A 21,596-nucleotide genomic window follows, 5' to 3' on the forward strand; every position below is an offset into this window, starting at 1 on the left:
AACCATCTTCTGTGCTTTTTCGTGTTTCTTGCACCATGTAATTAAAGCATAGTGGAATTATAGAGTCTGTAGAGACTCCTAAAGACATCCAATCCAGTCCCATTCTGCAGAAAGACCCAGTCCAAGCCCTCCTGACAAATCCCACCTTTGTGCAAACCTCCAAAGAAGAAGGCTCCACTTGGCTCTCTTAGGCAGCAGCAGCAGCAAATTTGACTCTCAAACAGCTCTTATTATTGGGAAGTTCTTCCTAAGGTTTAGGTGGAATCTAATGAGCAGTAGAAGAATTACCCCGTCTTCAATATGGCATCTCTTCAAATATAACTTGGCTCCAGATTAAACATATCCAGCTTCCTAGACCATGTCTCATGTGGATCCTTCATATGAGAAACAGCTTAGGGAGCTGGACATGTCATGATAGCCATTTAAAAATGTTTGCATGGATGTCCTATTGAACCTGGCTTGTTTTCTGCAGCTCCAGAGACTAGAACATTGAGCAATAAATGTAAACGCCAGCAGAAGATATTCCAGTTGAGTATTAGAAGCAACATCCTGATAGAGCTGTTCAATCATTGAATCCAGTGCTGACTCAGAGTCCATTGGAGTCTCATTCTCTGGAGATGTTTAAACAAAGCTGGATGGTCCTTTGCTGGGAGTGCTTGGATTGTAGATCCCTGCAGAGTAAAATGGGGTTAGGCTGGATGGCCTTTTAAGGGGGTCTTTTTCCTAATTGTGTACTCAATTGACCAGGAGGAAGAGTAGAGCAGGGGGGGAAATCTTGCCCTTCTCTGTAGGTTCGGACCAAAGCAAACTCTGAGTTGCTATGTTCTTCCTCATCCATAACTTTTCCTCCCTTGATTGTGCTCTGATGTTGCTTGGCTCTGTGTCCTGGTTGTGGTCTGACAATGTGGAGGTGAGATGGTGCCTTGAGCTTAGAAGCATTGCTTTCCCCGTCCTTCGAAGTAATCTCTGGCCCTGACTCACTCCTCTGAGATGGATACAAAAGAGGTCCTGGCAGGGGATGCCGCTGGCACTGGGCCGCCCGATGGGCGATTCCAGGGAGCCGGTGCCAAAGCTGGCAAAAATAGCTCCTTTGCTGCAGAGACTTTGCTGAGTCTCTGGCAGGGTGACCTCAAACGACCCCTCCCTCCCATCTCTGCTTTACATGGCATAATAAAGGGGCTTTATCGGAATTACATGGGTGCCATGCAGCGGCAGCTCCCAACCGATGCCCTAAGCTGTGAGCACGGAGTTGGCCTTAATGGCTGTCCTTGTTAGATCTTGGTAGAAAAAGCGAAACTACGTTGGCTGTAAAATAGCCATGTTCTGGGGCCAAGCTCAGGGGCTTATCTGTTGCATGCACAGAACCCCTTAACACTCCACGGTGGGTGAGGCCACGTTTATGTGCTTGGGGAGGGCCTTTCCATCGGCAGGCAGGAGCAAGTGTGTGCATGTGGGAGAGCTTATGTACTGATGTCCTCTTCGCTTTCTATAGACTTTAGGACAACAGGGAGGAATCTCAGGGTGAGAGCACTGGGTTCAAAGTTGACCATTTTCTGCACTTGTGACCCTTGGACCCTGGACAACGGTGACTTATGCTTAAGGACGTCATTCAGGGCCTGTTGTTTCTGACATTGCAAGGGATTAGCCCTAGGTTTGGACCTTGAAGTCCTAACATGGCAATTGTAATACTGGCCCATTCCAGATGTACCAATTCCATTCCATTCTGGCTGCAACCTTGTTGTATTAGCTCAAAGCTTCAGCTTCCCCCTAAATTATAAAGGCAAATTAAAAGCCCTATTTGTTGTATCATTTCCAACTTATAGCCACCCCAAGGTTAACCTATCCCAGTGTTTGCTTTGGAAGATTTCTTCTGAGGAGGTTGACCTTGATCTTCTAATGCCAAGAGAGTGGGACCTACCCAAGGTCACCTAGTGGGTCTTCCACTGGATGTTACCATAGAATTGCCCTGCAGGATACAGCAAATTCTTATAGTGGATACCTTTCTAGGAATTTTTTAAGCCTTTCAGCTGGAGTTCCTTTTAATAGGGCTTCCTTGACCTTGATCTTCTAATGCCAAGAAGGTGAGACCTACCTAAGGTCACTAAGGTCACTGCCAAGAAGGGTCCTCCGCTGCATGTTACCATAGAATTGCCCTGGAAGATATAGCAAATGCATAGAGCGGATAACTCTCTAAGCCTTTCAGCCAAAATTCCTTTTAATAGGACTTCCTGTCCTGGAATGTGTCCCCTGCAGATACACGGGTGCTGGACTGAAACTCTGTTCTGTTTGAGCCTCTTATATTTTATTCCTTCCCCTTGAGTGACAGCAAATCTCACTGCCTTGATTCCCCCTGGCTCCTCCTTGGGAGAACGCTTGAGCCATGCTGGAGATGGGAGCGATCGGCAGTCCGGCTGAACTGGTCCCAGTTCCAACAGATGTTCTTTCAGCCCCGTGAACTCCCCAGAGCTGGTGCCATGCTGGTGCCCGTCCAACATGTTGTCACACACACAAGGCTGGGAACAGTACTCTGGCACCTCTCCTTTGCACGTTTGTGGGCGGGTGGGGAAGAGAAGAGCAGCCCTCGCTGTCATGGGAGGGACTGGGAACAAACATCTTTCCCCTGGTTGCATGCTTCTTTGGAAGGCTGCCTTGCCAAGTACGGGCAGCCTGAGACACTGTTTGTATCTGGGATCTGAGTGTGTTGCAGGTCAGGATGCAATGAAGACATTCTGGTTAGAATCATAGAATACAAAAACTGGGAGAGACCCCAAGGGCTATCCAGTCCAACCCCCTTCTGCAAGGCAGGAAGGCACAATCCAAGCCCTCCCGACAGATGGCCATAGAAAACAAGCTGGTCCCATATCAAGTATAACATCCTTTCACATTTTGAAACATGACTCCCATGTCCCTCTTGACCGTCTCTTCTCTAAGCTGTGCATCATATTCTGAGGCAGGGAAAGAGATGCCACCCAAACCTTAGGAAGAACTTCCTGATGCTCAGAGCTGTTTAACAGTAGAATAGGTTGCCTGATGGAGTTTCCTTCTCCTGAGGTTTTTGAACATGGGCTGGATGGGCATTCTTGGGCAGGCTTGCATTGTGTTTTCATGTGTGGTGGAATGAGGTTGGACTGGATGTCCTTTGGGGGCTCTTCCAACTCTATGGCTGGAAGAGTCCCCAAAGTAGGCTTCCCAGTGGGCATCTCAGTTGGGAAAACTGACTCCTAGAAGGTTGTCACCATTGGAAAGGACTTCTATCTCACGGTTAGTTGTTTTGTGAACCTTATCACACAAGGCAGGTCAAATGGAATTGTTTCAGGACAATAGCACCTTTGGTTGTGGCTTACCACAAGACATTGTTCTTGTGTTGTCACTAACTCAAAATAATTTTTAATGATCTCTTTTCCCATTGTGATTTTTCGTGTGTAAAATTCCAGTGGTATTTTTACCCTGTCTTTGGGTGACCAAGGCAAGCATTGGCCGGGAAAACGTTTGCTGGAAGCTGAACACAGAATGACATCTGAGGACTTCGGAAATCTTAGAGAGTTGTTCTCTCTAGAAATGTATAGTATGGCTGAAGGAAGGTGACCATGAAGTCACCTTAGAGAATCCAGGTACACCTAGAGAGAACATTTGAAATCAAATCTGCCAGAGTCAAAACCGCAACTGTAGAAGGATTTACATGGACTAATATGAAATCCTTGATGTTCACCAATTTGAATCATTTTGCCTGGGCTACTGTTAGACTCTGGGAGGCTACTCCCATCCTACCCAAGTGATTCTTTTTCTGGATGACTTACGGCGTCCTCTTCTCTCCCCAGGTTGACTGGGAATGAGCCCCTGACCATCCTCCCTCTGACTTTGGAAATGGAGGAAGCTGCCGTCAAAGCCCATTACAAAGTGTGCGACCGCCTGAAGCTGGAGAAGAAGCAGCGGAGGATGTGCCGGCGAGACCCCGGCGTGGCCGAGACCCTCATGGAGGCCATCAGCATGAGCGCCCTGGAGTGCCAGTATCAGTTCCGCTTTGAGCGCTGGAATTGCACCCTCGAGGGGCGCTACAGGGCCAGCCTCCTGAAGAGAGGTAACGGAGGCCATGCCAAAGTCGGGGCCGGTTGGGGTTATGGGGTGGCATTGATCCCTTGTCCTGCCTGCTTCTGGGAATACGGTCAACTCATGTCGATTGATTAAAATGTTATCTCTAAGAATTTCTAGGTCCTCTAGGGCATCTTTAGGGTTATCTTCCTCTGGAAGTCGACCATAAATATGTGCTGGAGGACCCAGAGATCCCCAGAGATCTGCGGTTGAAAATTGTGGATTTTTTTTCATGGTTTCCCCACTTTTGTGGGGGATCCTGTGCCTCTAGCCCCAGTGAATGATTGTGTTTCATTCCCTTATGTTCAAACCTACAAGGTGGCACACAAGTAGGGGTTTTGCCACTATTGTGGGTCTCTCTGGGCATCTTAGACTCAGAGGAGGCATTACTGTCCAGTAGACAATGTCCCAGAACTTGACTTTTGGATCACACTATTTTTTGGGGGAAATAAAGATCTCTTCTGGACCTAAAGTGGCCTTAGTTGGGGAAATATGGCTTAATTGGGGGGAAATATGTCAAAACTTAGTCCTTTAATCCAGTGGGGCATTTGTAGGTATGTAGGACAATTTTGTTGCTTGGTTTTAAATAAAAACTAGAGAGCCTTTTGGACCCCAGAAGCAACACTCAGGGGTCCATTACCTTTTGGCCTTACTTCTAGTTGCTTGAAGGTTTATGAAGTTTTAGTAGACCTTTCAAGCAGGTTCATCCATCCATGAAGACCCAGGACCTTGGTTCCAACCATAAAACAAAACTCAGGGTCTAATTAGATAATGTGAGGAACATGTATCCCTTAAAGTGAATCTTGCTTTCCCTTCCCACCAATCAATCCATGAGACTTGTAGATTAAGCCCATGTTTCTAGGAGCCGTTCTCCAAACTCAGTGTGATAAACGTGTGATGCATATAGGACAGATAGGCAAACCTGGGCCCTCCAGGTGTTTTGGACTTCAACTCCCACAATTCCGAACAGCCTACCAGCTGTTTGGAATTGTGGGAGTTGGAGTCCAAAACACCTGGAGGACCCAAGTTTGCCCATGCCTGATATAGATGATTGATACGGTTGCTTTTGTGTCTCCCTCTTTTGCAGGCTTCAAGGAGACCGCCTTCCTGTTTGCTATCTCTTCGGCGGGGCTCACCCATGCCATGGCCAAAGCCTGTAGTGCCGGGCGCATGGAGCGCTGCACCTGCGACGAAGCCCCCGACCTGGAGAACCGCGAGGCCTGGCAGTGGGGTGGCTGTGGGGACAACCTCAAGTACAGCAACAAATTTGTCAAGGAGTTCCTCGGGAAGAAGTCCAACAAGGACCTCCGTGCTCGAGTGGACTTCCACAACAACTTGGTGGGCATGAAGGTGAGGGTCTGCCGGCATTGTGTTAGCCTTGGAAGCAAGCCATGCTGAGCATGTGTGTGTATTTTGGGCACTGGTGTTAAGCAATTGACTTCTCCACCAGTGTTTTTCTAAGAACCATGGTGTGATCCTAGGGTAGCTCTCGGCTTTGAAGGAACGCTACTATTGATTGCCATGTTTCAAGATCTCCTGTGTATTTTGGGCAATGGTGTTAGGCAATTGACTTCTCCACCAGTGTTTTTCTAAGAACCATGGTGTGATGCTAGGGTAGCTTTCAGCTCTGATTGCTGTATTCCAAGATCTCCATATTTGCTTACACTGAGAGGTTTGAATGTTGGATTATGACTCTAGAGACCAGAATCAATGTGGAAAACTACTGGGTGACCTTGGGGGCAAGTCATGCTTTTTCATTCTCAGAAAAAGGCAATGGTAAACCCACTTTGAAATAATCTGTGATGGGTCTGCTTTAGGTTCTCCATCATTCAGAATTGAGTTGAAGGCACACAACAGCGATTGTAGATGGGACCATATAAATACAATGGGAATGTGTTTGGCATTTGATGTTTACTCCCAATGTTGGGATCCTAGGGTAGCTCTCAGCTTTGAAGGAACGCTACTGTTGATTGCTGTATTCCAAGATCTCCAGATTTGCTTACACAGAGAGGTTTGAATGTTGGATTATGACTCTGGGCAAGTCATGCTTTCTCATCCTCAAAGCAAGACAATGCTGAACCCGCTCCGAAATAATTTGTGATGGGTTTGCTTCAGGTTCTCTCATCATTCAGAATTGAGTTGAAGGCACACAACAGCGGTTGTGGATGGGATCATATGAATACAATGGGAATATGTTTGGCATTTGATGTTTACTCCCTATGTTGGGATCCTAGGGTAGCTCTCAGCTTTGAAGGAAAGCATTTTGAAAAATAAATACATAAACAAAATAGAAAAGGCATACTGCTATTTTTCCTTTTGTGTGGCACAAAACCATTTTCCAGACCTTGATTAATTTTGAGAAAATTATGGAATCTTTTTTAAACATTCCCATGCTTGTGAGGTTTGGAGAAACCTCTGGTGGCCTGTCTGGGGATGATGGGGATTGTAGTTCAGCATGCCATACTTTTGGAGGTGGCTACCTTGCAGCATCTCTTTGCACCATAGGTTTCTGCAACGGGTGTCCCCCGATTATAGATCATTCAGAGCTGGCTGAAATGGCTGATATTGGGTTTCAGGGAAAACAAAGAAGGCCTGCATTGGAGAGTGAAGGTTTCTTTTTTCTTTTCTTTTTTTTTGGGGGGGGGGGTGATCGAGGTAAGCTGATGCTAATAAGATTTGGTTTGGCACAGTGTGTTAATCAGAGCCGAAGCCCCGTGGGAGTGTCACTATGAGGTTGGCCTTGGGGTGTGAGAGCCTGGGCTTCTGTTTGCTTCTCCCGAGAAGGACAGAAAACACCTTGTTGAGAATCTGGAGTTGTATTTACACTACTTAATTTTAGCACAATTTTCTGTTGCTGCCAATCTCAGGATCTCAAGGATGGAACCATGTAGGATAATAGAACAAGCGCATTGTACAGTTGTTGCCACATTTGCATTGGTGGTCCAGAAACCCATCTTAAAAGTCAGTCAGCCATCTGTGTGATGCAGTTCTGGGAGTCTGGAGGGCAAAGTGTTGCAGGATGATGGAGGCAGTCCTCCCCTGTCAGTAAGGGACTTGTTGTGATGCTTCATTTCATTATTGTCACCAAGGAGGGAGTGGGTCATCTCACTGTCCCTTTGGCTCGTCCCATGGACCTCCCTTCATTGCTGAAGGCACCTGGCTTTTCAGTACAACTCAAGGGCCACATTAGGAGAGGAAACATAGCTGCGATGTCAAAGCTTTGTCTCTGGGTGCCGAGCCAAGGCCCACATCTCTCAGTGTTGGAGTCAACCTCTCAAGAATCCTAAGAATTCTGACTTTGCTCTCCTGAAATTTCTTTCTTCCAATTTCTTCCATCTCCATCTAGGTACCAATTCCTGGCGAGGCAGATGAGTCCTTAAACTCCCATCAAGCAGGGATGGGTGACCATTTTCCTCCACAAATCGTTGCCCTGCAGCCCGTCATCTCAGGTTGTCATAGTCCATTGGTTCTTAACTTGTAGGTCCCCAGACGTTTTGGCCTTCAACTCACAGAAATGCTAACAGCTGGTAAATTGTCTGGGATTTCTAGGAGTTGTAGGACCCATAAGTTGAAAACCACTGCCATAGTTGAAAGTTGTCAAACTTGTGGCCCTCCAGATGTTTGGACCTCCAATTCCCAGAAGCTCTGGCCAGCTTGCCCAATGGCTATGAGTTCTGGGAGCTGAAGTCCAAGACACCTGGAAGGACACAAGTTTGACACCACTGCCATAGCTTATGATGAGGGATGATGGGACTTCTAGTCCATATGATCTGGTGGGTCAGTTTGGATGGAGAACTGGTGGCTTCCATGTCAATGAGAGCGGTAGATCTGATCTGGATCTAAGTCAAGAGGTTGTCTAAAGTAGCTTCACCTCCATCCCCAGACCTTGTTCATTGACTAGATCATTTACCCAGAAAGCATTCATTCTCTGTACTGAGATAAGGGCATAGTTCATTTTGGCCACTTTGTGTATGACTCCAAGCATTCGAGTTCCAGTCATTTAACGGCTTGACCATTGGTTCTGTAGATAATTTGGCTACTTCTGGTTCATATTCAGCTTGAGAATCTTCTAGCCCAATATTGCCTTCATTTGTTTTGTCTAGGAAGATTTCCTGGAGGTGCTGCAGCCAGAATCCAACCAATGCTCCAATAGTAGCTTTTAGTCCGGAAACTTCCCTTTGCAGCAAATCCATTCTCTGAAATAGTTTTTCTGCTGTTTGCTCTACTAGGAAACATTGATCTCGCATGTAGTCATGCAGTGTAGATTCAATGTTCTCTTTTGCTGCTGGATGAAGACTGCCAGAACTCTATTTTAGAGTGTTTATAATTTCTTTGTATGAAGAAGGTTGTCTTTACAATGCTGGTAAGGGAGTCACTTCCATCAGACCTGAGTCAACGGACCAATTAGCAGCACCTTCATTAAGGGAGAATAGAGAGATAGTCTCTGCTTCATCACCATCATCTCTTGCCTCCGGTAATTTTATTTATTTATTTACTACATTTATATCCTGCTCTTCCCACCCTGGAAGGACTCAGAGCAGCTTACAAATCAAATGTACATACAATATATTATTAGCATACCACAATATAAGCACCATATAGTGATATTGTACTATATCACTATATGGTAATATTATTAGTAATATTACATTTAATATATAATTAATATTATTATATTATATTATTATTAGTATAATATTGTATTACATTATAATATTATCAATATTATAAGTACAGTAGAGTCTCACTTATCCAAGCCTCGCTTATCCAAGCCTCTGGATAATCCAAGCCATTTTTGTAGTCAATGTTTTCAATATATTTTGGTGCTAAATTCGTAAATACAGTAATTACAACATAACATTACTGCGTATTGAACTACTTTTTCTGTCAAATTTGTTGTATAACATGAAGTTTTGGTGCTTAATTTGTAAAATCATAGCTTAATTTGATGTTTAATAGGCTTTTCCTTAATCCCTCCTTATTATCTAAGATTTTCGCTTATCCAAGCTTATGTCGGCCCGTTTAGCTTGGATAAGTGAGACTCTACTGTATATACGATATATATTTATAAATTATTGTGTGTGTGTGTGTGTATGTATATATATATATGTGTGTGTGTGTGTGTGTGTGTGTGTGTGTGTGTGTGTGTGTGTAAAATAAGGGAGTCACTTTCATCAGACCTGGATCAACGGACCAATTAGCAGCACCTTCATTAAGGAGAATAGAGAGATAGGCTCTGCTTCATCACCATCATCTCTTGCCTCTTTGATTTATTTATTTATTTATTTATTTACAGCATTTATATTCCACCCTTTGGTTGCACAGTCTGTATTGCTCCTAATATGGTGACATCTATGAATTCTTGATTGAGCTGGTGCTCACTTGCTTCTGATTCTTTCTCAACGTTTGTTGGATTATAGTATTCCAAAATTGGCTTTTGTACAAAGGTAGACAAAGTATTCAGAGCAGAGGCTTTGAGTATCTGGGCCCATGTAAAGATCATCCTATGGCGTTGAAAGTTTAACTGTACCTAAAATCAAAACTGTTTAATAAAGGAGTGCAATGGTGATGCTACTTTTACTTTTACTGTCATGGGAGGCATGAACCAGGGCCAGTCTGCCATCAATAAAGGCCTTGCCCCGGCTGTGTCCTGACCAGGTCCCTGTAGGAAACTCCCGAAGATGCCTTCTCCCAAGCTCCATCTCGGTGGTCTCTCCGCCGTGGCATGGAATGTTGTCTTTTCCATTACACACGCAAACATGCCGGATGGTAATGGGACTCGTGGGACTTGGTAGATGGGTTAATACCCCGGTCCTTTGAGCGAGCCACCAGCGAGAACGGCTCGCTATTTCTGGCTCAGGAGAACGTTTTCCCCGTCTGCCCCGAAACCAGAAAATGGTTCCCGAGTGAGGCAACTCTTCCATCGCCAAGGTCAAATAAAAGAATCAAAAGGCTCTCTTGCTCTCCCAAAACGTTAAGGGAAGCTCCCTGATAGATTTTTTCCTCCCCTTCACACCCTCCTGGGCTCGGCTGGCGCGAGCATGCCGCAAATGGTGAAATAATCAGCCGCCCGGGCTTTGGTTGCGCACATTTTGTGCCGTGCTAAGTCCTTACCGCATGACCTCAACGCCGGTGACAAGGCCGGTTTGTCTGGCACGAGAGATGAGGTCACTGGCCGGGAGGATGCCTCCAGCCGCCGCCTCTCTCTCGATGGAAGGCCTGGAGAATGTGGCCAACGATCTTTAATTAAAAACAAGGCAGTTTCCCATCTATTTGAGGGCATTCACGTATTCTAGGACTAGAAGTTGCAGGGATGAGAAATGGGAGCATCGTCCTCTCTCATAGGTTGTGGCGACGCTGGATGTTTTTCATCTGAACTTGGGAAAGTTACTTTTTAAAACAGCTGTTCCTCGAAACCGTCTGCCAGTTGGTGTTTCCATAATCCTCAAACCAGCCTGCCAGGAAACTAGAAATATGTCTGGTTAGATTCTGGTAATTGTCATCCAGGAAAAGTAATGTTCCCAAGTTTGCATATTTCTGACATGTAAGAAGTGAAAGTACAGTCACCCCTCTGTTTCAGTGGATTCTCCAATGGATCCTTCAACCAGAGAGGTCAGCCATAGCAGAGCACTTGATGAACCAACCTGGACACAACATATTATTTGAGAACATAAAAATGCTGGACCACTCTCACAACCACCATGTCAGAAGACACACAGAAGCCATTGAAATCCACAAGAAACACATGGACAGTTTCAACAGAAAGGAAGAAACCATGAAAATGAACATAATTTGGTTACCAGTATTAAAAAAATTCTAAAATCAGGACAATAAATAAAGAACAACACTAAAAACAGGGGAATACCAGACAAGAAACAATCAGGGCCAGCTAATGCCTCCCAACAAAGGATTCCCTGAGACAGGAAGCAGCCAGGCTTTGAAGCTGCAAGGCTATTCAATGCTAATTAAGGTGATCGGCTGCAACATTCACACTTGCCTCCAACAGACAAGAGTTCTCTCTCCCACCCTGGACCTTCCACATATATATATATATATAAACCACACTTGCCTAGTTTCCAACAAACTTCACAACCTCTGAGGATGCCTGCCATAGATGTGGGCGAAACGTCAGGAGAGAATGCTTCTGGAACATGGCCATACAGCCCGGGAAACTCATAGCAACCCAGATCCTGCATCTTTTTAAAACATCTTAAAAAAGAAAATACTGTTTTTGCCATTTTGTGTAAAAGGCCCCACATATATAATGGGATTTGAAGAGCCATGGATTTTGGTATCGAAGAGTTTTCTCCTTGCCAGGCAACATCACGAGAGCTTTTGCCAATTTTTAAAAAGGCTATTCTTTGCATTTCTGAACTTTTTGTGAAAATGTCATAGCATTTGTATGCAAACATCTGAATTAATTTTTGGAAAAAAGTCAATGTATTTTTTATTTTTTTAAAAAAAACACCTTGCGAACCTTTCTGAAATTTTCGTCCTGAAAGTCCTGGAGTGTGCAAAATCTCCGCATTCTTTGGCGGGGGCCCCTTTATGTGTCCAAACTTTCCCACCACGCTTGGCACAGTTTGCATGCATTCTTTAATCCCTTTTCTCCATATATATTAAATTGGGAGGTGTTGCTCTATGAGGGCTATGGGCTGCCCTTGTCTCGGTCTAATAGAGCCCCCCCTCCCAAATAATTCTCCCCTCGGTAGCCGCTCTCCCTTGGTATCCCCTTAATGAAAAGTCAAGAGCATTCGCCCACTTGATTTGTTCCACCAAGCCCGAGTTAACCGATGCTTTAATTAAATCTCCCTCCCACCCGCCCCTCTGCTTGCCTGTTTTTCTCAAAGTATCATTAAGCATGACTTTCCGACTACATCTCTCCGGAGTGTTGCTAAGTTCCTTAATCCCCCTTTGTCTCACCCCCCTCGAGAGATATCTGACCAAGCCTGTCTTACAACTTGGAGCAGATGGCATGAAAGTGGAGGCCGTTGCCCACGGTAGAATCGTGTTCACAGCTGGCATATCATTTTGGAGCTCTTGTGCTTTCCTGCTGGAAAGCAAGAACTTCAACGTTGGATGTTGACCAAACAATGACTTGGGCCAACTGAGCCAGGAAAACGTGACTTGTTTGCATGGGTTTCTGGTTAGCTGCAGGAGGTTTAGTGGTAGAGCATCTTCTTTGTGTGCCAAAGGTCCTAGGTTCATCTCCTATCACCGCCATATAAAAGCACCTTTTCTGAAAATTTGGGAGGAGTTCACTGAGGTGTTTCCCAAACCTGGCTCCACAAACATTTGGCCTCTCATTCCCAGCAACCTTTGTCGTAGGTGATGCTTCACAACTGCTGGGAGCTGAAGTCCAATAACATCCAGGAACACTAGTTGGAGGTCATTGGTGTAGACCAGGCATGGGCAAATGTTGGCTCTCCAGGTGTTTTGGACTTTAATTCCCACAATTCCTAACAGTCTGACCTGGAGGGCCCAAGTTTGCCCATTCCTGACATACACACATACCTGTGGGCTACATACATTCCAAATCATTCCAAACTTGATCGTTGGAATTCTGAGAGTGGATATCCAAAACACTTGGACGTCTAGAGCAGGGGTCCTCAAACTTTTTAAGTGGAGGGCCGATTGACAACCCCTCAGACTGCTGGGGGGCCGGACTAGGATGAAATAGTCCAAAGTTAGGATTGTTGTTGTGTGCCTTCAAGTCATTTCAGACTTAGGTCAACCCTCAGTCTAAAGTTTAGGGCCTTAGTTTGGGGACCCCTGATCTAGATGATCTCATAAGACCATAGGTAAGCAAAGAGACCTCCAAAGACCATCGAGATGATCTCATAAGACCACCAGTAAGGAAAGGGACCCTCAAAAACCATCTAGATGGTTTCATAAGACCATAGGTAAGGAAAGTGACCTCCAAAAGCCATCTAGATGGTCTCATAAGGCCATAGCTAAGCAACGAGACCTTCAAAGACCATCTAGATGGTTTCATAAGACCATAGGCAAGGAAAGGGGTCCCCAAAGGTCATCTAGACAATTTCATAAAACCATAGGTAAGGAAAGTGACCTCCAAAAGCCATCTAGATGGTCTCATAAGGCCGTAGCTAAGCAAAGAGACCTTCAAAGACCATCTAGACAGGCTCATAAAACCATAGGTAAGCAAAGAGACCTCCAAAGATTGAGGTCAACTTTAAGTCTAAAGTTTAAGACAGGGGCCAGGTCAATGGCCTTGGAGGGCCGCATCCGGCCCACGGGCCTTACTTTGGGGACCCCTGGTCTAGAGCATGGGACTCATTTCTGACTTGCAACCCATTTCCTCCTGAGAAATGTTTATGTGACCTTAGGTATGTAAATATATAACATAGGTATAAAATCAAACATTTACTTTATAACAAATCAGCATTTGCAAGGCTTTCTAAGGTGGAGAGTCTACTGTAAATTCTTCAGGTTGTTGCGAACAGGTTTGTGTACATGGGAGGTGTTGAGACACCTTTCACTGTATCCAAAGTTTTTGGGACTAGAGGGTCCCATTTGGGGTCAAGAACCACAGTTAAAGAAGCCTTGGTGTAGACAATACTAGATTTAATGGACTGAGGACCTGATCTCCACAATGTAGGTTTCAGTTTTGTGGATTTAATTATTCACAGATTTGTTTGATGGTCTCTTGAGGTTATCCAAAGTGATTCTGTGGTCAACTTCTGCTAGATGTTGACTACACGTTTGTGTTGGAGGACTCAGAGATTACTAGAGAGGTGTTCCCTTTTGATATTGGATTTTCCCATATTTGTGGGGGTCCTGCACCCCTAACACCAGTGAACGTGGAGATCTTACTATACTTAGATGCATGGTCAGAACTACCCTGCCCATTTTTTTCCATTTTTGAACCAACAAGCTACTTGGAGGTAGGGAGTTAGGTCTACTTCCCAGTTTTCTTGTCCTTCACCAAAAAAGAGAATCTCCACTAGAGAACAAGTGTTTTAGTATTGTGTGAAAAAATTATTAATTTTGGTGTCGCAGACACAAACATGTATTCTCTGTGTTCTGTACACGTGTGTGTTTTGTACAAAAGCAGGGGTTGTTTTTTTGCAGAAAAATAATTTTTGGTTGAAATGATAATTTTCAGTGTGAAAAGCCATGGAATAATGCACCCTCCCCCTCATAATCTTTCCCTGTGGGGAGCAAGCATTCCTTCTTGCATGCAAGAAAGCAATAAGGAGAGATTAGCATACGCTGAGGTCACTGCATGTTCTCCCTGCCTCTCCCTTTGCAAAGTATTAATGAGCGTTAGCATCTGTCAGGTGCGGATCCATCCAGAAAATGCTTCATTATGGAGACTTGCCCAAGGTCACCCAGTGGGTTGCTGTGGGTTTTGAAAATACAATCTCAACGGATGCAAATTTATTCTCTGTAGATACTTGTGTATAAGTATAACTTGTGCATAAGTTGAGGGAAAGTTTGGGGGCCAAAGTTATGGATTTTGATACGACCCATGGATACATTAATTCAGTTTTTTTAGGATGATTTTTTAAAAACTTAAATGTCTAGACTTATAAATTAGCATACACAATCGATAGAAGCAGGGTGTTGTGAGCTTCTTTAAGTCAGAAATACTGAGTGAGGTAGTCAGAAGGTTGGTTAATGTATATAGAGCAGATATGGGCAAACTTGGGTCCTCCAGGTGTTTTGGACTCCAACTCCCACAATTCCTAACAGCCTACCGGCTGTTAGGAATTGTGGGAGTTGGAGTCCAAAACACCTGGAGGACCCAAGTTTGCCCATGCCTGATATAGATAGATAAAGATATATACTGCATATACTCGAGTATAAGCCGATCCGAATATAAGCCAAGGCACCTAATTTTTATTTATTATTTTATTTACAGCATTTATATTCCCCCCTTCTCACCCCAAAGGGGACTCAGGGTGGATCATATTACACATATAGGCAAACATTCACTGCCTTTTAACATAGAACAAAGCAAAGACAAGACAAACATAGGCTCCGAGCGGGCCTCGAACCCATGACCTCCTGGTCAGAGTGATTCATTGCTTGCTCTCCAGTCTGCGCCACAGCCCGAGCCCATAAAAACTGGGGAAACTTATTGACTCGAGTATAAGACGAGGGTGGGAAATGCAGCAGCTATGGGTCAAATTCAAAAATGAAAATGTATATTAATAAAATTGCATTGTTTGAGGCATCAGTAGGTTAAATGTTTTTGAATATTTATATAAAACTGTAATTTAAGATAATAATAAGACTTTAATAAGATAAGACTGTCCAACTCTGAGTACCTATATACTCAAGTATAAGCCGACCTGAATAGAAGCTGGCCAGGACCCTCACTCGAGTATAAGCTGAGGGGAGCTTTTTCATCCCTAAAAAAAGGGCTGAAAAACTAGGCTTATATTTGAGTATATACAGTATATACGGTGGCAAAGTGTGTTAAAGCACTGAGCTGCTGAACTTGCAGACCGAAAGGTTGCAGGTTCAAATCCCAGGAGCAGAGTGAGCGGTTGCTGTTAGCTCCAGCTTCTGCCAACCTAGCAGTTCGAAAACATGCAAATGTGAGTAGATCATTAGGTACCGCTCCGGCAGAAAGGTAACGGTGCTCTGTACAGTCATGCCAGCCACATGGCTTTGGTACCGCTCCGGCAGAAAGGTAACGGTGCTCTGTACAGTCATGCCGGCCACATGGCTTTGGAGGCGTCTATGGAAAACGCCGGCTCTTCGGCTTAGAAATGTAGATGAGCACCAACCCCCAGAGTCAGACATGACTGGACTTAATGTCAGGGGAAAACCTTTACCTTACAGTATGTTTGCCATGAGTGGGAATTGGTAACTTGTAGAACCTCTGCCAGTTTGAGAAATGGGGAGGAAAAACCATGTACAGCTCGCAAAAACCCTGTGAGATATAAGCAACACTTTATCCGCACTGCACAATTATACTAGTTTGATCCCCCTTTAATTCCTCCATCTGTCAACCTCAGACCCTCTTCTTGAGAAATCTTGCCAAGAAGACCTTCTGATGGCTTTGCTTTGGGTTCGCCACAAGTCAGAAATGTCTTGGAGACACACAACAATAAAGCTCAGAAGAGGCACATCACCCACATTGAGACCCCAGGCTGTTATTGAATGATGTTGGAAATCCAGGGGTGTGATTACAACTCTGTTTCCTTCTCCGCAGGTCATCAAAGCCGGGGTGGAGACCACCTGCAAATGCCATGGCGTGTCGGGGTCCTGCACCGTCCGGACCTGTTGGCGGCAGCTCTCTCCGTTCCACGAGATCGGGAAGCAGCTGAAGCAGAAGTACGAGACGGCGCTCAAAGTGGGCAGCACCACCAACGAAGCCACGGGCGAGGGAGACATCTCTCCGCCCAAGAAATCCATCCAGGGCCACGGCGACCAAATCCCGAGGACTACAGACCTGGTCTATATCGACGACTCCCCGAGCTTTTGCCTGATGAGTCGGTATTCGCCCGGCACGTGGGGCAGGAAATGTTACAAAGACAAGAACTGCGAGAGCATCTGCTGCGGCCGGGGCCACAACACCCAAAGCCGCGTGGTGACCCGGCCGTGCCAGTGTCAGGTCCGCTGGTGCTGCTACGTGGAGTGCAAGCAGTGCACACAGAGGGAGGAGGTCTATACCTGCAAAGACTGACAGGTCTGCGGTATCATCCAGTAGATGTTCTGCAACGATGGGAGATGCCACCCGAAGACGACCATCCATGGAGGCAAAACAGGGTCTTGGCAGATTTTTGGGTGGTGGAAATGGTGGACCGAAGGCTCCAAGATGATGCAAGCACTTTTTGGGGGTAGTAGTAACCAACTGTATGGTTTTCTGTGACCTTCCCTCCTTTTTTTGTGCCAGTCCAACTGATTTCAGCAGCCCAAGAGGATGGATGAAAGTGCCTTTCACCTATAAGGGGACATTAGTTTTGGAGGTGATCACCAAAGCCATCAACAAAATGGTTCACCTTGACTGGATGAGATTGGTTTCTGTCTTTGTCCCTTTCTCATCTCATATCATTTGCAAACACTCTGAGCTGAATGAAGGCATCCTGCTCAAGAGTCGGAGCTCGTGACTTTGATTTTATTTCGGTCCTCCTTGTTCCACAGCTGGCTGGGTTACCTCCATAAATAGCTAAAGCGAACTTTCCAATGGAGAACACAATTTTCAAGAAGCGACGTAAGGAATGGAGTTCTTGTTTGGCCTCTTCTCACACATGAACTGAAATTGGGAAGGGCCATCTTCTTTGTTGGGTCTCCAGAAGTGGAAACGAAGCCTGCTTTGAAAGCGGGAGGAGCATTGTGGTCCTTCAGAGAGACTCAGTGGCTAAAGCCACCCGCACTTTGCACCGGACATTGTGGGAATCCCTTCCCTGCCTTTCAAATTGCTCCCTTTCATTGACATGCTCCTTCAGAATCCACTTGTTGTTCACTTGCCACCTTCATTGTCTACCTTGCCAATGATTCATACCACTAGAGGCCTTCCTATACACTTCTGTCTCTCCAGATTGTCTGGTTTCCTTACCGTGTGTCGCTCCCAGGTTGCCCTATGATGGCTGCTTTGAATCCCTAATATGGGCTGTAATTCCTGGTTCTGGAAAGATAGTTAGACGAGTCATCTTCTGGGAAAAAAAAATCCCATTGCCTTAAGGACCTTTGTTTGTTGCTTCAACTTTGCCTTGATTTGTAAGCCATTTGGGGAGGCCACAGGTTGCTTCCTACGATTCCTCCATCTATTACCCACCCAGAGCTCCGTGTGTGCCTTTAACTCTCTCTAAAAAACCACTATGGGCATGCATATTGGAGACTGAAGGAGAACCAAGAGCAATGCAAACGTTTTGGAGGCCACGAGTGACCGGGAATGGGAGAAGAATAAACCAGAAATGACCAAAACAACGATTGAAACGATGGCTGTGGACTACTCGACATTCCTTGGTCTGTTACAATGGGGATGTTACAATTTGCGACGGGGCTGCGGCAACTTCAACAATACTACTTTGGATCAGAAGCATCTGCAGGCAAATCTCATGGCACCAAATCATGTGTCGGGAGTCGCATGGGCTGTGAGCACCTTCTGATTCTCCTGTAGTGGCAATTTCTCTAGTTTAACCAATGGACTTGCTTTTCCCTGCAAAACGGTCCAATCCTTTGAGGATGTTCTCTCTCTTTCTTGGAGCTTCTTTCAAATAATAATGATAATAATAATAAAGTAGTCACTTGTATCTAAGCTATGTTATTGCACATGTACCGGGAGCTCATGCCTTCAGCTGGTCTTCGTCTTTGGAATCACTGATCCCATTGTTATTATTGGGGAAGGTGGAAAAGGAGGAAGAGTATGCTGTTCTTCCATTTGTTGGTCCAAGATCCTATAGATGTGGAAGATCTAACTCTTGGGCATCTCTTTGAGACCTTCAAGAATTGGTGTCCTCTCCGTCCCGGTGGCTCAGCACCGTTTTGCACCTGAACTGTCACCTTCCACCCAAAAGACAGTCCTGAAGCGATGTGCAAATAATATTTTACGCATAACCTTTAAGACTGATTGCAAGCCTATTATTCAGTGTGAATACTTTATATATATATATATATATATATATATATATATATATATATATATGCCTAAATATAAATATTGAACAGTTATTTATTAAGTCTTTCAGAAGGACCTTCTTATGGTTTCAATGTGGTATTATGTTCAGTCCTCTCCTGAGTGTCGGCTTCTCTCTCCTCCAGTTTTGCTTGCACACCGACTTTTGGTCCCCCAAAGGCCTAGCATTTTCTGCACAGGGAATAATACATTATTTTAATATATGAATATTTCAGCAATGCCTTTTTTTGGGATACAATGCTGTTTTATGTGCCAAAAAACCCCTAAACAAAATGTATGATTTTCTTGAAGAATGAAAACACTGTAGATTTAATGTAGCTTGATGCTACTTTAACTGCCATGGCCCAATGCTATGGAATCCTGGGAGTTGTAGTGTCTTTAGCCTCCTCTGTCAAACAGTCCTGGTGTCTGACCAAACTAATGTCAAGAATTGGTCTGGCATGCTGTATATATAAGATGTATATATCTGCAATAAAGTTTAAGCCGCTGTTTACAGCTGAAAACTTAGAAGTTTGAACTTTGTCCCTATATGATTTGAGCTGATGCCAGATTCGTCAGGAGAAGGACTGAGACTGATGGAAGTAATTCATCTCTATTTAACCAATTCTTGACAACTGCAACTTCCATGATTCGATAGTATTGAGCTATGGCAGTTCAAGTGGTGTCAAACTGCATCTATTGTACAGTTTGGATGCACTCCCTAGTGAAGACTTACACAAGTTGACATTGAAAGTGAATTCCTAGCACGCACTTGGGGGACTTGTTCAGCTTTTCCAAGTTCTGACACTTCTGGGAGTGTTGTCCAATCTGTCTAGGTCTCCTGCACTCACCTGTTTTGCTCGAGCGTTGTGTGCAACTCTATGCGGGGAGGAGAAATGGCCTCACGGAGAGGATGTTTTACAGGCTGGTCCAGCGCATGGTTGCTCAGAAGCTGTGCTCCATTCACATGACACAGTTATGGCGTTATCATTCCACTTTGAACTCTCATGGTTCCATCCTATGGAAGACAGCAAGGTTGCAAGTAAAGCTCTTTGGTTGAGAACTATGATTGACTGTAGAGCAGTCATGGGCCAACTTGGGCCCTCCAGGTGTTTTGGACTTCAACTCCCACAATTCCTAACAGCCTACCGGCTGTTAGGAATTGTGGGAGTTGAAGTCCAAAACACCTGGAGGGCCCAAGTTGGCCCATGACTGCTCTAGACTGACAGTTGAAGCAGGAAATTGTAGATGATAGAAAACCCTATTGGGAAGCTACCATAGAGTCGTGCTGGAGGACCTAGAAAATGTCTAGAGAGGTGTCCTTTCCAGGCCTGTCCTAGGTTAAAGTGGATTCATAGCGCTCTAACTGCCTGGTGTGGATGGCCTCCTGCTCTCCCTGGATCCGGTGGGAGCCTGCCTGGGCTAGTAGCCTTTGAGACGAGAGGCAAAGAAGCGAATGAACTACTGAGTGGGAAAAATGAAGCTCTTCTTTGTGTAATAATAATTCGCGTACTGAAGCCAGGTGGGGTTTCTGTGAGTATTTAAGACTGTATTTATGTTATTGCAAATATTAATTGCGTTCTCCTGTTATATATTGTAAATAGTAAGGTTTTATTTCCTCCTGTGGTTTTTTGGGGAAAAAAAGAAAGTTATAAATAGTACCGAGGCACATGCTTTCAATGTATAGGCCGGCGTAGTATGCATATTATTATTATTATCTTCATCCTGTTCAGAAACTGGGAGAATTGTGTAACTTGGGTCAACTTATTATGGGGAGGTGGGTGGAAGGGCAAGGACAGAGCATGGATACTGGTCATGCTGGCTGGGGGATGCTGGGAGGTGGAGTCCAAAAAGGAGTTCATCCAGTTCTGGACAAGGATCCCAAAGAAGGGTTGGTCAGGAGCATCTCAAATTTAGCAACCAAGGGCTGCATTGAGTATTGAAAATAGTGTGGTCCTTCAAGTATGGCAAGATCCAGTTGCAGTTCAAAAATATATGGAAATCTATCTGATTCCTATCCCTGGAAGTACAAACACATAAGTTGGATAAAAGTCTACTTCAAGTATAGCAATGTTGGCCCTTCCAGCTGCAGTCCAAAAATAATATAGAAGCCTATCTAATTCCTATCACTGGAAGTACAAGCATATAAGTTGGAGAAAAGTCTACTTCAAGTAGAGCAATGTTGGCTCTTTCATACATTGGGTTGCAGTTCCTGGTCTCAATGTCACTTATCAATGCTGCCCAGGATTGATGTGAGTTGTAGTCCAGGAGCATCTGAATGGCCAGATGTACTCTTCCCACTTAAAAATCACTCCTCAAGTGTTGAAATATGTTTAGAACAGCATTTGCTTCTCACTTCTGTATGTTGCATTTGTTGTTGTGCGTATTGGGATTGGTCTCGGAAGGGAAACATGGCTTTGCTTTGTTTGTTGAGGAACGCATCCCATTATGAGAAAGACAATGGATTACACCTCCCAACATTTTTTTCTCTTGGTGTCTTGGTTTTTAGGCCTGTTTCTTGGGTTATTTAGGGCACTAATTCAGAAAATTGCATTAGGTACACCTCATCAGCTCTAGTTTTTCCTAGTTATGATCATTATGGTTTTCTATGGGTGAGCAGATGGTGACTGGTAGATAGTATACCATGTTCTGTATTGCAAAAACTAGAGCTGATAGAGGAAAACCGGCATCGTTTTTGACATCAGCAGGTCAAATATACCCAGAAACAGGGCTTAACATTTGAGGCATCAAAATGTGTGTTGGCCAGTGTTATCTGGCCAACACATACTTTCCCGTAATGTCCATTGTGATCATTAGTCTGAAAAGAAACCTATCTCACACTTTCTAAATTGGACTCTGTGGGAGACCCAATAATGGCATATGAAGCACCTTGGTTGCATCAAGCCTGGAATCA

General features: G+C 44.7%; 1 protein-coding gene across 1 annotated transcript in view; it reads left to right on the plus strand.

Moving 5' to 3' along the window:
• The window catches only part of wnt9a (Wnt family member 9A), a 51,497-nt gene extending 31,668 nt beyond the window's left edge, over positions 1 to 19,829 (plus strand). Inside the window, exons 2-4 of the mRNA XM_062984313.1 lie at positions 3,819 to 4,078; positions 5,177 to 5,439; positions 16,277 to 19,829. Coding sequence (XP_062840383.1) covers positions 3,819 to 4,078; positions 5,177 to 5,439; positions 16,277 to 16,750 — 997 coding nt within the window. The 3' untranslated portion in view covers positions 16,751 to 19,829. The remainder of the gene's footprint in view (positions 1 to 3,818; positions 4,079 to 5,176; positions 5,440 to 16,276) is intronic.
• The last annotated feature ends 1,767 nt before the right edge of the window (positions 19,830 to 21,596 follow it).

The sequence above is a fragment of the Anolis carolinensis genome, chromosome 6 (genome assembly GCF_035594765.1).
Source record: "Anolis carolinensis isolate JA03-04 chromosome 6, rAnoCar3.1.pri, whole genome shotgun sequence".
In the NCBI taxonomy this organism is placed as follows: domain Eukaryota; kingdom Metazoa; phylum Chordata; class Lepidosauria; order Squamata; family Dactyloidae; genus Anolis; species Anolis carolinensis.